At 41.4% G+C, this 18,050-nt stretch overlaps 1 protein-coding gene across 1 annotated transcript in view; it reads right to left on the bottom strand.

Annotated features, from left to right (window-relative positions):
* Positions 1 to 18,050, bottom strand: part of jph1a (junctophilin 1a) — a 32,754-nt gene that overhangs the window by 6,628 nt on the left and 8,076 nt on the right. The window contains exon 4 of the mRNA XM_005722558.1: positions 3,469 to 3,587. Within this exon, the coding sequence (XP_005722615.1) occupies positions 3,469 to 3,587 (119 nt within the window). The remainder of the gene's footprint in view (positions 1 to 3,468; positions 3,588 to 18,050) is intronic.

Here is an 18,050-nt window from a genome sequence, read left to right as displayed (position 1 = left end):
GGGGGTGGGGGTGGAGTACAGTATATGCGATTACACATCTGCTGCCATTGTGCATCTGAGTACACCTCAGCTTAAGGCTCATAGGAGTCAAGAGTTTTTGGATGAATGATGACAGGTCTACATGGAAATGCACACTTCCACATAGCAAACTTTGCCACCTAGCTTTATTTTTCCACACGGTAGTTAAATGAAAATTCCTGGTTTATCTGCTTTGACGACTCATTTGCTTTTGTTTGATATACTGGATATACTGCGTTATACATGCGTTGTACATGTATAAGTCTGTTCTATGTGCTGGGATCTCAGCTTGCTCGGTTAGATTTAAGATTCATAACTCCATTTGCAGCTTTTGAGATTTTCTCTTTCTTCCTCCTACTCACACTGGCAGATGGGTTATTGTTTGGCCAGATTACATTCACTACGGTTACATAGCCTACGCAGACACACGCAGAAATTAGTGACAAACTAAAGAAAAAGCTGAACCCTTGACCCCGCACTATGAGGACACGCTGTGAGGGGATTTTGATGGCAAGGCTTGGATCCACTTGTCCCCCACTTAGAGGGAAGGATCACTGCAAATCAATACAAGGCATTTCTCCGTGATCACCTATTCGATAAAGAAAGTGGTCTTTTCTAGGATTACAGTACCCCCATTCACAGGGCATTAAGGGGGTCTCTGAATGCTTTTATGAGTATAAAAAAGGGATGAATATTTTATGCTATGGTTTTTACAGTCACCAGATATTAGCCTCTTTACTCTCTCTATATATTTTAGACGAATCATGTTCAATCCCTTCAGTAGGTTTCCAGAGAGGCTCAACACATTGCTAATATGCTTTAGGTTTTTTTTTCCCTTTTGATTTGTTACCCATCTGTATGCATTTGAAATTATGTAAATAAAAGATTTCCCTACTGTCATTTGCTAATGGGTGAATGTGATCACTGTCTGACTGCGCTTTGTTTACAAAAGCCCACATGCAAAGAAGAACCTTGAAGGCCTCACATGCACACACGCTGACAGGAGGGACTGGCAGTAATATATCACCACCGTAATGCAATGTTTTGTCTCTGCCTGTCTGCCTTATTCTACTTTTTGATTACGACCATTTCAAAAAAGTGGGACACATAAATAGTTTTTGAAATCTGGTCAGTCACGTAAGGTAATTTATATCCTGTATCCCTGAAAGTCAAAAGAAGGTTCTGATTTACTTTAAACTTCACATGAGCTACTGCGGTAAAACTTACTGCACACCTGCTGCTATGAATAAACAGCAGCACCTGCCCACGTCTGATTTTCAGCCTTGACAGGTCGAGGCTTTTATGGTTCCGCCAGGTCCAAGTGCACCTTGACCGGGTCAAACAGGGCAGAGCAGGACCCCTGCTGGTCCCCTCACCCTCCAGCAACCCCATCCCCCCATACTCCACACCCTCTATGACCCATTGAAGGAAGGAACAGCTGCTCTGCCTTGGCCCAATGGAGGGGGCGAGTGTGGGACTGAGCTCGTCTCAGTGCATAAGGATTTCAGCTATGTCTCCATTAGACACCAGTGAGCACACATCGGCACCAAATATAGCCCAATTAACGTCACCCCACAGGCCACGCCCAGCTAACCCACTCTACTGCCCCTCCAGGGTGCTGTGTGTGAATCAATCATAAAGGTCAGGGTCCCGTTCCCTATGACCCTCACATTGCTTTTGAAGTACACACTCCTAATCTTGGTGATAATCTCCTATGAGTACAAAATGCCAGTTATGAACAACAGGGGGCTTGGGCCCGTTGTTGCTACCCTAGAGGATTTGAGTTTGAACATCTTTGCCTCACTGTAACATCATGACAAACAAGGTTATAACAGAAAAAATATTCTAAATAACTTTTTCCATAATTGAGAGCAACAACTGCTGTAGTCGCCTTACAAAAAAGCTGCAAATAGGGGTAGCTATTTACACTCGAACGTGACCTAATTAGCAAAAGGGCAGAGCACAAACCAGCAACAATCTTAGAAAATCTGAGCTAGACTCTACAAAAACCAGCTTGTTCATAAACAAGATATAAATTAATACGCGATTTGACTCTTTGCAGGTGCCCCTCTGGCCGTCAGCTGGGTTTACCAGACACGCTTACGTAACTTGAATGTTTAAATGCTGCGGCTCAGATGTCGCCCTGCGCCGCACATTATTATGACATCGGCCACTCTCTCATTCATGATCTGACTTATAAGGCAAGGACACTCTCCGCACAGACTTGTGAACCCGGAGATCACCCAGCCTGCCAAGCATGACCACTGTTTTCCACAACACAAACAAGTCTCCCGATGTCTCTAGCTCCCTGGCTGGCCATTTCTGTGGCTTAGTGAAGGGACATGCTTGAATGGGTCCCATTGTCAATCTATTTCTCACCCTCTATTTTGCGGTGGCTTCTGGCAAACACCCAAGGTCACTAGCTCATAGGCGTAAATATATTACACCAAGTGGAAGAGGAAAGCATAGTATAGGTCTTACACTGTAAATATAAATAAACAAAACAAAAATAAAAAGGTGTGCATTCAGTGTTTTACCTGGAGCCCACCTGCACCACAAGGTTTTTAGCAAAAACACACCTCAGTCTCTGATTATTAATACAGTAGGATATGACCCTAAAGCTCAGCTTATCTTGTAAATTACATAAAGAGTTGAGTTGACGTCTCAACTGTGAACTAGTGTATAGTGTGAAAGGGTTAGCTGGTCATGCTTCACGTAGATAGAAGATATTCCTGTCCGGTATTAGGAACAAAAGACCTTTACTGATTTAACTCACAAGCACCCATAAGCCATTTCTACACTCCACCAAAGGACGAGTTTATGTAATGCAAAAAAAAGAACAGAAATGTTTTACATTCACACTTTTTTTTGGTCAGAGTTTATCACTGCAAATTTTAGCAGGCATATCTGAGCTGTTACTGCAGGCCTTTGAGGGCTAAGACAAAGCTTTCGGCCAGAAAACAGTAGCCGACTGTGCTTTGTCTAAGCACAAACACAGTCCTCCATTGTGGTGCTACAAATCATCTTCAGTACCTCTAGTCTTCGATTACAGACCCAGAACTCCAGTCCCTGCTCTTTTGTGCACCCAGAACAAGCTCATTACTTACTCACACACAGTCAGTGTAAACAACCCTAAAACTATGCAAATACCATCATTCACACACATTACCCAACCCCTTACCCATTACCCAGTCCCAAAAATGTGTTTTCATGGACAAATTAGTTGTTGGATTTTAGATCAGCTTGATTTTTTCAATGTCCCACCGATGGGTGTGAATCACATTTGGGCTCCTGCGACAGTCTTTGCTTTAACTGCAGATTCAGTGCTGGTTTAGCACACCTGCAGTCTGTTTTGTATTCCGACCATAAAATAGTAATGGTAGATAATTAACACACTCTAAAAGTCTGTGATGGGAACATGCAGCATAACAAGGACACAAGTAAGATTACCTGGCTGGTAGAAGTTGGGTGAGAGCTCCCGGGCAACCGCCCTGGCAATTTCAGATTCATGCACCGCAGAGATCGCGGCCTGGTCTGCAGCCTCACTTTTTGTCCTAGCATGGGCTGTTCTGTGAATGCATAAACAAAAATAAGTGTTAGAAAAATGGAAACAATGAAGAGCTGCTCTCCACCATGTCCACAGTAACAGCACAGACATATAACGGGCACACTGGTGGGCAGTGCCAGCGTAACCTGCTGCTCTTTATCTGTCATCAAGCATCAAAGAACCTTGTATTTAAACCTTTTTCAGATCTATACATAAAATAACATAAAAAAAATCAAGAGACAGTAGAGCAACATGTTTTGAGATCAATATAGGGGTATTATGGAAATGTGCTGTGATGAAGCAGAGAGAGGCCAAGGGTGACCAGCTTAACAAAGCCTTAAAAAAAACTCAGCTGAGAGGTATTGTGCGTGTCCACATGTGAAAAGATGCAAACCATGGCTATAGGCAGTATCTCTGTGCCAGGGAATGAAGATGTCTCTCTCCCTCTCTTCTACCACTGCGGTTATTTAAAAATAAAGACACCAAACAAACACATAAAGATCATCAATTAAAGTTGATTACTCACTTAAATCTAAAAATGACAGTGACAAAAAAAAAATGCTCAAGTGATATGAGACAAGTGCAACGAGGAACGTGAGGATCTAGATGGGAAGTTCAAGTATCACTTTAAGAATTGACAGCTGTGCCCGCTGCCCTGCTTAACCCCACTCATCCCTCTTCCTCTCCATCTATCTCGCACTGTCCTGTGTTCTCTCTTTCAATCAATGCTCCTGTTTTGTTTTTTCCCCCGATCCTGCTTCATCCGCCTATTGGCTCATGCCATCATCACTCTGCATCCCTACTCCTCCCCTCCCTCCCACCGCCTTGCTGTTAGAGTGACCCCATCCGGACAGATGTCTCTATTTCTGTCCTTGGACTCTGGGGCTGTCCTGTTTCAGAGGACAGGAACATTAAGATATTAAAATTCATGAGGAACCAAGAAATAAGCAAACAGACAAAGGACATGCTGAGGGTATGTTTGACCAGCTGCAGATAAAAATTCGGATTCAAGAATCTTTAACAGTATAACTCTTAATGTCTCGGTTCTTGCTGCGCTACAGGAATTTCACTGGTGTGGCTCATACTAGGCAAACTGTAGCATTCATTGTCTTCCTCAGGAAAGCTACGGCAGCTAAAAATTGACAATAAAGCATTCCAGTTACATCACACCACTGACATGCATACTGCTCGCCGCACATGCTATCATAAGGACACTGAGGCTTCTATTTCTGCAATGTGTGAAATATCCTGCTATGTGAATGGAAGCATGAACGTGCCTCGAATGTATACAGCATGCCCATGGCATGTCCTAAGGATCTTCACAGAGGAGTGGGCATTAATTCATGGCCAGACAGAGGAAGTGATGCAGACTGTTCCCAGACAGGATATCTGGTGGTGGGAGGTGACAGGCGGAGAATGATGGGAGTAGAGGTGTGATAGAGCACTGGGACAAGAGGAGAGTGAAATGGAAGGTGAGAAAACATGGGCATGTAGAAGACAGAGATGAAATGCATGGTTCTTTTTTTTTGCCTGACATATAGCAACTTAATTAAACTTGCACTGTACACATGGACAGTTCATGGAGTGAGAAGCCTGTAATAACTGTTGTTCACTTTTTACATGTGACTTTTACGGATTCATTCATCTTCCTGCTTCTGAGGGAAACATCTAGATCACCCTGTAGATATATTAGAGGGTTTTCCCCAATAGGAGCTCCCGATGAGGTAATGAGCTGTGAGAATTGCAGCCATAAAAATCTGAGCAGAAAGACAGCAAAATGCTTCACCGAGCAGATGATAGCTCTCTGTACAGCATGCATCACCCCAGCCAGTTAGTGGCATGCAAATTCTTCCAACAGAGAGCCAAAGTATGCATGAAAACAAACTCTTCACACATTATGAAATGAAATGCACTGTCTTTGCCATGGTAGAGGAAATGAAAAAAAAAAAACCTGGGTAAACAACAAACAAACGCAAACTCAGGAGTGACCTTGGAGAAAGTTTTTGGAGCGGCGACTTGTAAGACAGTCTGCCCATGAATACAAAGCAACACCTGTTCACGTCTAGCTTTTGGGTTGTGCAGACAGACCTGTGCGGGGATGCTGGGGAGCCTGCTTGCACACGCGCAGGCTGTCACGCACAGACACACTTGGCAGTTTGTAGACATTTGGACAAAGCCTTAAAAGGGTGCAAAACCTTGAAGTGACTCCTTCTGGAGCGTCATCTGCGAGATGATATTGATAAAGCCTTGCGGCTGGCTGTTTCATTAATGTGACAAATGAAGAGTGTGAAAACAGTTGAGTCAGTTTGGCAGCGAGTGTGGCGGATGGTCTTTCTGTCTGTGTGTATTTGAAACATGGGGGAGAAAAAGAAGGGGGGGGAAGGAGAGAATAACTGAGCCAAAGGAGAAAAGTGGGAGCAAGAGAAAGAAAGAGGGGGCGAGAGGCTGCCCCTTTAAAGACTCTTCGGCATTTAGAACTGCTGAGGTATGCATCTCAGCCCCTCTAATTTTACTGTAGGGTTAAATTTCAGTCCTCAGGCCACAGGCAGCACGGTGCATCACGCTATAAGGGCTGTTATGCCTCGGTCGCGTGCTGAATGCAGTATTATGTGTGTATGCGTCTGTTGTGTGTGTGTGTGTGTGTGTGTGTGTGTGTGTGTGTGCAAATTCCCAATAGTAAGGCTTCAGTCCATCACTCCCTAGGCTATAGCCTATTTGAGAAATCTCTTTCACATATGCTGGCACAGTTTTGAACCCCTCTATTGCCTTTTGGTCCCCTCTGCACCCATCCTGTTTTTATTTTCTGTCATTTTTCTGCTCTTTACCACACTAACCTATTCCCCTTCCCCCTCAATCCAAGCTTGATAGCTTAACTGGAATGCTTACTAGTACAAGATATTAGATGAGTCTTTACCTTGTCTGTGATAGACAACAGCTATCCTTTAAACTCCATCACTCTCTTTATTTGCCCACAACCAAGAGTAAAGTATTGCTACTACAAAACAAGGGTCATGTTCCATTTGTCTGCTCTGAGTGCACAAATCAGTGCATGAAAGGATGTAATAAATTAACAGAAACTGCTGTCCTATATCTTGGCCAAACAATCCCCACTCCAAAGCAGCAGCACAGACAGTCTGCACAAATTAGCACTTAGCTTGCCCCGCACATATATCCATGCAAGGCTGCTATTGAATTCCCGGCTGGTGCTAATTCAGGATTACTCAAGCATGACTAACACCATTAGCGGTTAGCTAAAACCGACTCTGAAATTATTCAGGAATTATTCTCGGACTGAGGCCTTGGCTCATATTACCAGGGGCTGCAGCAGTGGGGGACACAATAGCTTTTGCAAATTAGGTTCAAAGGGAAAGATGGAGTGACTGTTATTATGAGATAAGCTAACATTATGCTGAAGAGAGAGCTGTGTTGCTGTATAATGGAAATATTTATGCACGCTCATGTCTGACCGATAACATGTATTGTACTGATGTTTGGAGGGGATGGGCTCTGTGCTCGGTCCTTTCTTCTGTTTTGTATTGCCTTTTTTTGTACTGTTACTCTTTTTTAAGGACAAATAAAGAAATCTTTGTTTTTATTTCACTGTCAGACTGAAAGCTTTGTTCTCCCTGATATGCCACAGTATGCACAGACCTATCCATACACGTCTACGAAGATTCAGTGACTGGAGAGGCTCAAACCTCCTCTGGAATTAACATCAGCGAAAAAAACTGTGTGCCTGGAGCTTCATGACACGGGTTTCCATGATAGAGCAGCTCCCGTTGGTGTGATATGTAGGTAGCATGTGACAGTGTTTAGGCAACCAATGTTTAACATCTGTTGACTATGCGTACAATAAGAGGAGTATATAAAATAAAGTCTTGCAATTAATCGAGTAAACATGGGGTTAAATATGTGTGGAAAAAATAGCAATGATTCTGTACTATTTGCCAATTTCTGATTTCTGCCATCATGACATCATTTTTTCCTCCCCCTCAGATTTTGTATTTTTCATAGAGGTTGAACTAACAGGTAGAGACAAACTGAGAAGCTGTTCCCAAACAGACTTCATTTCTGGGAAGAAGAATGAGTAGAATCAGTTTTGATTAAACAGGAAAATCCCCAAACTCTGCCAACATTTTTGGCTGTGGATTACAAACAGACCTAATCTCCCGCTGGTATTTTCTACTCAAGAGCTATAAAGTGAACCCTCCACCTCGCCTAACCCTCATCGGGTAACGGGCGTAACATGCAGGTATGTGAATCTATCAGGATTTTATCGTGTTCTTCTCAATACGGCACTGATCTGTGGTACATGTTTGGACCTCTGATATGTTGAAGGCCTGATACGCTCTTCGTGCCGTTACGAATCCTTGGGCGTGTTGAGAGAGTGACACAGAATCTCTTACCGAGATGATCCCTCTGGTTTTGGTGAAGGGCAGTGGCGGGGATTCAGACCTCAGCTCTGTGTCAACACTGTTGGTGAAACATGGCCACAGCTGATACAGCTAATGACACAGAGGGGGAGGGAGTGATGTTGGCTAAAGAATTCGCAGCAGAGAAACAGCTTATATTTGCTTTTCCAGTTGAGCAAAAGCAAATATAAGCAATGAAAATATGAGAGGCTTGATGATGAAAAAAAGACTTTTGACAAATATGTCAATTCAGATTCACTCAGTTCACCTATGTGTTCCTAAATATTTATTTTATACATATTATATAAAGTGACAAGTAACTCATAAAAGAGATCGGGAACTAATAATATGAGTTACTAATAAATACTGGGACATCAAATTTAAAAAAAAATTCCAGTAAAAAGACAAAGTAGTTATTAAATATCTCACAAGCTAACCTGTATATAAGAATGACATACAATCCTTAGAAAAAGTTAGCAATGGAACCAAGATCCTATTTCATTAATGGTTATCTTACACTATATCAATTAAATGTTAGATATTTAAAAGTTTGAGGTATTTTCATATTCAATCCAAAGGTGATCCAATGGTGATTGGAGCTTGGTGACATGGCGCGTACTAAAAGGCCCAAAGCGTGCCATGAAAATATCCCACACAATACCACACCGCCACCAGCACCAGCCTGAACCATTGATAAAGAGTGAGTTGAATCCATGCTTTCTATTCCAAATTCTGACCCTACCCTCTAAATGTCGCAGAAAAAAAATCGAGACTCATCAGCAGCGATTTTCCAGTCATCTTCTTTCCAATCACAGTGTGCCTGTGTGAATCAAAACTTCAGTTTCTTGTTCTTAGTTTACAGAAGTGTGCTCTTCTGCTGCTGTAACCCAACTGCTTCAAGTGTTGTTTGTTCAGAGATGCTGCCTGTCAGCAGTCTGGCTATTTTACTCTGACTTTTGACACCAACAAGCCATTTTTCACCCAGAGAACTGACGCTCACTGCATATCTTGTCTTTTTCAGACCATTCTCTGTAAACCATAGAGATGGATTGTGTGAAAACTCCCAGTAGATCGACATCTTCTGAAATGCAATGCCATGTTTAAAGTCATTTAAATCACCTTCTTTCCCCATTCTGATGTTCACTTTGAACTTCAGCAGGGTCATTTTGTCCATGTTTAAATGCCTAAATGCACTGAGTTGCTGGCATGTGAGTGGCTGATTAGGCAATTGCCTTAATTAACAGTAGACACAAAATAAAGTTTACATACCTTCTATGGTCCCACAGAGTAGGTGAAACAATTTTAAATTTAGGACAAAGACGATTCTGGTATAAGAATTAGTGCTGACATTTAAATTGTGTTGCTGTATTAGATATAAGGAGAACAAATGTGCATTGAACATTAAAATTCACATTAAAATAATATGAGATAAAATAAGGAAAGTATTCTATATTTATTAACCTTTACAGAATAATCAGTACTGATAAGAACTGATAAGAATAGTTTTTCCTGTTGCTTAACATGAATTCAAGCTGCTCCAACACTGACATTGTAAACACACATACAAGGCTCCCATGCAAATCAAGCCATGGCGATTATACAAACATAATGCACGCATACACATCAATCATATACACATTCAAACATATACACGCAAAAGCTTTTGACCTGCACCTTAAATAAAACGAGCAACCTCCCATACAAATGACTGCGTTAACTCCAGTTTACTCTCTCTCCCTCTCTCACATATAAACACAGATTATACCTGCAAGAAAAACTTAAAGGCCAATTAATGAGATGTGCCCTAATGAGGTCTATTGGGAATAAGTGTAAAGAAAGGGCAACTATAAACTGCTCTTGCATTATTGCATTAAAGAAAACATGGCTGATAGGAGTCCACGGTAAATCTCCAACTGGAAACAGGCGTGTTGCACAAGCCTTGGAGGATGACTGTGTTAAACTAACGGCGCTTCTTCACTCGGCTAATTTATAAGAAAATCATCAAATGACTGACATGACGATGACGGCGGTGAGGCAGTAACCATGGTAACCACCAGAGACATTTGAGCGAGCTGTCCAACCAGGCATCTGCTCTGTATTAATGAATCTGCAAATGAACGAGCACACAGCCTAATGTATGGGAACGCGTTTATGCACGTGCAAACAGACACAACACAGCTATTTTTAAACTGTATAGAAATAAAAGCACTTAAACTGACTCGCATAATGCATAGCTTTGTAACATAGCTGACAAAAAAACAAAACACCCCCCTCCCCACAAACAAACAACTGCTCCATGGTGTGTCTAATTTAACTACGACGCTCAACATCCGAAGCTGAACCTGCACGAGTAAAGGTCACATTGCCTGGCAACCACTTGAGCTTAAGGAATAGTTTTAATTATGGTCTGTTCTCTCTTTCCTCCAATCTCTTGCCACTATTCACCCCACTGTCTGCACACACACACATACACACACACACCCATCAATTTCCTTTTCAGTGCAAAGCCAAGCAGAGCATTAGCATTAGGTTACATCTGCCCACTGCTAAATAAATTGTGATGTAAGGTTCACGCAATCTGCATGTTCTGGCTGTTTCATGAACTAGCCGGAAGACCTGTGCAAAAAAACCCCCAACCCTGATAATGACACATAAAGTCTCCTATTGCAGCAATCTTGTCTCATTATCAGCAACTACAACAGCTAATGTTACGTGTCAATCTCTGCATCAGTTAAATCATCTAATTGAGTGCATTAAAACAGACGTGGCTGACTGATTCGATTTTATCAACGTGCCACGCATGAAATAGTATGCCTAGTGTATGAAAAGAAGCTCACAGGACACTAGTAGCAATTATCCAGACCGATATCAGAACAGCACCATAACTTCCAGGTAGTAAACAGATAATGCTGCCGTCTTTTCGCAGATTAGAAAAAGTAGGCGGCTAAGTTGTAAACATCTCAATGATTAAACAACCACTTCTGTCATTATCAGTGACATTTCATTAAATGTAGACCTGAAATCATCATATTGACGGTACAGAAAAAAAATGTGATTCATTCTCCGCTTCTACTAATTCACATAATTCACACAGCATGTCATCCGACAGGAAGTATTTAAATCTGCTACCTTCAAGGGCAAAATGTACTATTCTCCTTGCAGCTGCGCAATGAAATTAAAGATCTTTGACTTCTTGAATGGGATTTGGAGCCATAGTTTAGGTTGATTTGATATGATTCATCTCATAAGGAGCAGTTTTACAAACATGCCCCGATAACCCCACCCTTGCAACGCTGTTCTGTGAAAATCCTGTTAAATGTTTCCCAACTGGTCTTGGCAGATGGCCACCCCTCCCCGAGACTGCTTCTGCTGAAAGTGTCTTCCTGTCAAAAGGGAGTTTTTCCTTCCCACTGTCGCCAAAGCGCTTGCTCATAGAGGTCACATGATTGTTGGGGTGTTCTTTGTTTTCTTTGCAGTTTGTACTTTAAAATATACAGCACCTCGAGCCAACTGTTGTGATTTGGAGGTATATATAAAAACTGAATTGAATTGAAGTTAACAGAGTTTAAATCATCTTATCATTTAATAGTCATTTAATATAGGGGATACACATGCATCATACATTTGCAAATAAATGAAATACCCAGTATCTACTTATTTTTAACTTGTTGACATCTCCCAGAGTGCGATGAAACGGATGAAATGTCCTTATAGACTCCCTTCTACTAAAAGAAATGCATCATGGGTATGGCCACACACGCAGCATCATGTCTACATGTGATTACAACAGTGGATGCATGCTTCAGGAAGAGATGCTGTGTGGAAAAGCAACACTCTTACTCAGCAATAGAAGTGATAATTCTATAATCCAATCCGTGAACAGCTGGAGTGAAAGCAGCCTAGCTAGCCAATCAGAGTGGCTGAACAGATTTAGTGGGGCACATCAGTATCCAGAGGTTAAAGACCCATGGCTGTGTTAGCTGTAGGTACAAAAACAAAAAGATGCTTTTAGAGATTTTGAGATTTGCTTCAGACAAACTTAAATGACAGATGTAGTGTTCTTGGTGCCACAGATAAACAGGCATTTGCAATTATTGTTAAATGTTTGTTGCTGCCATTCTTTATCATTAAAAGCATTTATTCCTGTTTTTTTATGCGACTTTAGGGTAAATATAAATACATGTGAAAATGTGTCTGGCATGTAAACATACCAGCCATACCCACGTAATTGGGGACTGAATTTTAAGGATTTTAACGTAATGTAAATTACTTTGACTTGTTACTTAATGAGTTGAGTTCCCAGAAATTTGAATTTTAATGCAAACTACTGATGAATTACTTGCAGTTTTGATAAATGATGTTTGATTCTTTTGTTTTCTAGTTCCAGCTCCTTAAAGATGAAACTAGACTGCCAACTGAACCCATTTGAAGATCTTACTTTGGATTAATGTATTTTAATGTCATTTTAAAATCCATACAAATGTTGAAGAAAATGACCAGAATGGACCTGTAATAGGATGACAGCCGTTCCTTTTGTACCCCTGCCTCTCACTCTATCACAGCTGGGATAGGCTCCAACATCCACACGACCTTGATGGATAAGCCGTTAAGAATATCAGTGGCTGCACTCGTACTCAGGGTTCGGTTTAAGGTGATCCAAAGTGACGTGTTTTGTAATCACATTACATTTTTCAGCAACACGGTCATGTGATGTGTTATACTAAAATTATTAATCAAAGTATGTAATTGCTTGTGTTACAATCATTCTTCAGGCACCTGCACCTCGGGCTGATAGAATAAAAAAATCATCAAGCATCCCTTTTTCTTCCTGAGCTCTTAAAGTACAATCAGCTGATTTCACTTTATGCGCAGAGGAGGAAAACTACTAAAACTTTTCAGGAGCCGGGATATAGACATTACTTTTATTTTTATTGCACAAAAAAACAACCAAACTAGAACATGATGGTAAAGTGCATCAAAGGCAGAAACAACTGTTACGTTGCTAACAAAACTTTGGCTGTTTGCAAGCATCTGCACAGACAGCGTGCTAACACAAACCTAGCGAAGAACCCAGAGTGATGACAAAGCTGAAAGCATGCCGACACCAGCCCAGCAGCCACAGCCTAATCTCCAACTCGTAACCAAGGCAGGGATAAGCAGTCAGCCCTGTAGCATTGTAGCCTGTACACATTTCAAAAGTAGGATCACTTTAAGTATCTTTGTGCTGGTTTTCAACGTTGCATTTTGTTGTTGGTTTTGTGTTCTAATGTAAAAAGTAAAAGAAATATTGTATGTGCAGGGATTTATATCACCGACTGTAAAATCCAATAGAGACAGTCAGAACTGTCTGTATCGTACATACTGCAAGGCTAAATATGGCAAAAGCATTGAACTTTCGGAGTAAAAGTCTATTAATGCACTGGAGAGACTGTCACAGTCCACATGCTGTGGATACTATTTTGAGGTGCTGTTAAGTTTATTCCCTGCTGGTGACGTTAACCCGTAAATCAGTGCATTAAACTCAGTTGCACGAACATTAATTTACACTCAATCAGCAGTTCTCCAGGATGCCTTCCTGAAATCTAGCAAAGAATTATAAACCACTGCTGACTGATGCTGCTTTTACATACGATCCCATTTACATATTTCACAGGAAAGCTTATTTAAATTAACGCACACACACAGTGTGCCATTCTCTGAAGTCTTAGTTGCTCACTTTTCAGAAACACTGCTTCTCTCTGTGTGTGTGTAATACAAAACCTGACCTACTCCACTGATTCCAACCCTCATTAACTTCTATTACATACACTATTAATTAGACAAGATGATGCACCACAATGAAGAAGCAGTCCATCTATCTGCTGGTTAATAACCAAGCAAATGTAGTATTCTAGGACATTCATCACAAACTAAATTAAGGAGCAGCTAAACAGGAAATAGAGGAATGGGAAAAATAAGCTGTACAGGGAGTACTTTTAAATATTTAATGACCGCAGGTGAACAGCTACATGAGTTAACCTCTAACAGCCACGGCCTCCACATGACTCCCTTCTTCTGCCTGCCTCTTTGCCTGGCTGGCTGACTCATCTCAGTCTTCCTCCAGAAGCTGCAGAAATATGTGCCATTCTCCAAGAGATTACAAGACATAGTCACACACTTCTGGCATGTAGGTGAAACCCAATCCTATCGCCACTGCTGTGGACACAGCCCAACACCCCAATCCTGCAAAACAAGCCTCTGCTATGTGTGGAACAAAGCTTTCTTACAGTAAGTCAGCAAATTTAGTCTATCCCAGTCCTAATTTACACATATTCCTCCTACTCTTGTTAAGATGTATCTTCACGGTGCCAGGAAACGGTACGAACTCCTGTTCTTGGAGGCTGCGGACTGATTTTGTGCCAAAAATCGTTCTTTCTCGCCTTCCTACTGTTTCCCACCAGGGAGGAAAAATATTAAGAAGGAAGTAGAGAGAGAGAGAGAGAGAGAGAGAAAAGAAGCTTTCAACTCTCACTCTTGACTTTTTTCCTTTTCTTTCTTATACCCACAACTTTCAAACTCCACTTCAACATAACCCCGATGACATCCACAGGATTGTTTTTCAGCTCTCTGAGCCACATAAGACATCAAACAGCTGTTTTTTTTACAGCTTGAGTAAGTAAGTAAACTGACTTTGATAAATGAAATTGCTGGAGCGCTCTATTGTCCACTATATTAATATCCTTACTAATACTGTGATAATGATTTCAACCACGTTGTCCGGCCAACAAAAACTCAGCCCCTGCTTCAACTGCTCGCATGCTTTTCATCCACCGGCATCTTTCAGAAGCGCTTACTGTGACTTAATATATTGGTAATGTGTTGAAGTACAGACAAATATTGCATTACACAGTATAATTTGATTTGGTCCGTGGGTCATGTGAAACTTGCTCAACTAAGTCATGATATATGTGCCGTTGCCTCAGCGACATTATTTATAGAGCTTTAATAGCTCTAGCTGGGAAATGACTCCGGTCATTAATGATAACGATGCAGATAACCTGAGGCACACGTGGCAGGTTATTTTATGTGTGTGAGTGCACGAGCATTGATTCTGTCAGCAAAAAAACCAAACAAAAACGCAGTGTTACGTCACACCATCGCACTGCCATAAATAAAAGAGAGGGAGAGGTTTAATGTGGGATAAATATAATGTATGATCCTGCTCGCTTTACTCTGACCCGTGATTCGGATCGCTGGCAGCCCCTCACATGCTTACAGTTGCTACTGTACACGCCGTCACTTCGTAAAGAGCCAAATTTGACTTGCTTTTTAAAAGGCGTGTGAAGCTGGGTGGCACCGGTACCCCGTTAAATGTATGCGAATGCAGACACAGGGGGGAAAAAAAAGAAGCAACCTAACTTTACCACTGCGACTATTTGAAGCAGCATTGAGGGACAGCCAAGATGAAATCTTACATGATGTACTGACTGTTGGGATTATTTTGTTCACTTGTTGAAACACCGGATGATCTATAACTCACTACAAAAAGGGCAGGTGGTGAGTGGCTGAGGTCATCCCACAGCAGGTGACAAACAAACAGGCCGGGGCACAAACGCACCGCACACATTGTGCTTTCTTTGTTCTCTAGCAAAATGATGGTTGTCTTATCTGATCTCTCTATGCCCAAACAGACACGTGTTACTTGAAATCCCATTTATATGGTATGGACACACATACAGCATTCTCACACATGCACACACACACATTTGGAAGAAATGATAGTGTGAGTGAGATGGCGGGCTGCTATATCAGTGTTGGGACGGGTATATATTCCTGGCTGGTGCTGATAAGCCAACTGATGCCTTGCCTTATTTAGGCAGTGCTCGCTGCTGACACACTAGCAGAGAAGCACACGCTGCATGTACTCTGACTGTATGTGTTTGTCCAGCAGTTTATGTGAGCTGGAGTATGTATGTGAGGCATTCCTGTGGGGCGATAGTTAGGCTCCCAGTGTGAATGCATATAGACAGAAGTGTGTGTGCGTGTGTGTGTGTGTTTGAGAGAGAGATATACATGGACAGAGGGTGAGATGTTACATGGATACCTGTGCACATGCATATCTACTGTATCTGCTATGTATTTGATCAAAAATATGTAGTACACTGATTTTAGTCTGTCATTCTAGATAGCATGCTCTAGTTTCAACTCCTTTGCTTAAAGGTAGAATATGTAAGGCCTAAAAAAGATGAACTAAACTGATAAACTCAAAAAGAAAAGCAGCTGTCTTCCTCCAACTAGGAACCTAATTGGTGATTCTAAATCGGCTGTAGGTGTGAATGGGTTATGAGTTGATCGCCAACCTGTAACAGAGTGGCGATCTGTCCAGGGTGTATCCTGTGTTTCATGCTATGACAGCTGGGATAGGCTCCAAGTAGAAGAAAATATTGAGAAAGTGTAACATCCAGGATTCTTAAGGTTGTGCAGATTACTCTGTCCACGTACTGCAGAAATTATAGAAGTTTAAAGGGCAAAAAAATAAAAATAGCATCACTTAGAATTAGGGCTGAGCGATATGAGGAAAGGAAGGAATATGAACAATACACGATTTATACCACAATATGATTAAATAACCTCCAAAACCAAATGTCATTTTGGTTTTGGAGGCCTAAAATTGCCTAAATTACTACTGGTATACTCTACTGGTATAATCAACCATTCAATTTTTTTTTTCCCATTTTGCAATGGATGCCTTTTCAGCTGGTGGAATAAATTTGTGCGACTGCTACCTTTTGCAGCAATAGATTTACAACATGTTTTGCAAATTGGTGCGTTTTGTTCGACATCATCCATGTGAAATCCAAACAAGTCTCATTCCCTCGCTCATCTGAAACTCCCGCTGGCGCCATATGTTTTCCTATCTGGGGGTATAAACACACATGCCCAGCTCAGGGCGCCAGGTAGAAAATTTTCCCGTTGGGAGCAAGGGAGGGGTTAACGATGCATTTGCAGCATGTGGGAGGAAAAAAACTCACAGTCAATAACGTGCAGACAGCTTAATACTGCCATGGCAATTTATACTCAGTGGTTACGATAAAGCTATTTTAACCATCGTACGTGAAAAACTCGCCATACATCGAGTATATTCGATGTATCGCCAACCGCTACTTGGAATCCGGACTAGCTGGTGGTTGTTTATTGCGAAACAATAGCAACTACTGGAGTAAGACATGCTACATACTGCACCTTTAACAAATCAATTATCTCTGTCTCTCACATCTCTTTACAAACTAAGCAAGTTTAACACGCACAGTCAAATAATCCACGCAGTATTATACACAATGATCCTGAAACATTTTAAATATGTTGAATCAATGATAGTAATTATGGCTAGTTTTTATATTATACCAAGTCCTATTACTATTACTGACTACAGCTATAATGATCTCAGATGGTATCTAAGCTGGGCACACTTTCCAGGAAAATTGGAGCCAATGAACTACCATACAGATGCATTCTATTTCTTGGCCACCAGGGGACTGACCTTGTGGTTGTAAAAAGACTTCTTCTAAAAATCCCATTGGGCACTGCGTGGATCATGACCAAGAAAACGGCAAAGATACAAGAGTGAGGACATAATTACTGAAGGAACTACTCATCCCATAACGCACTGCAAATCCAAGCTTCTCCCAGCAGGAGAAATATACAAGGAGGCAATGAGTGATGTCATGGTGGCTACATCCATCTTTTTCACTGTATATAACAATAGATTAATCAGACTCTCCACAGTGTGTCCTTGTCCCATCTTCCTCCCCTCAACCCAAACCGAAAGTAGCAGATGTCTACCCCTCCCTGACCCTGGTTCTACTGGAGGTTTCTTCCTGTTAAAAATTAGTTTTTCCTTCCCAATGTCGCCAAAGCGTTTGCTCATAAGGGCTCATACGATCGTTGAGGTTTTCTCTGTGTTATTTGTATTACTGTAGATTAATTACCTTAAAATATAAAGCACCTTGAGGAAACTGTTGTTGTGATTTTGCGCTATATAAGTAAAATTGAATTGAATTGAATCCAACAGTATCCACTAAATTATTGGTTCT

This window comes from Pundamilia nyererei, unplaced genomic scaffold, assembly GCF_000239375.1.
Source record: "Pundamilia nyererei isolate P.nyererei 1_Seehausen unplaced genomic scaffold, PunNye1.0 scaffold00007, whole genome shotgun sequence".
NCBI lineage: Eukaryota > Metazoa > Chordata > Actinopteri > Cichliformes > Cichlidae > Pundamilia > Pundamilia nyererei.
This window is presented reverse-complemented; position numbering and strand designations above follow the sequence as displayed.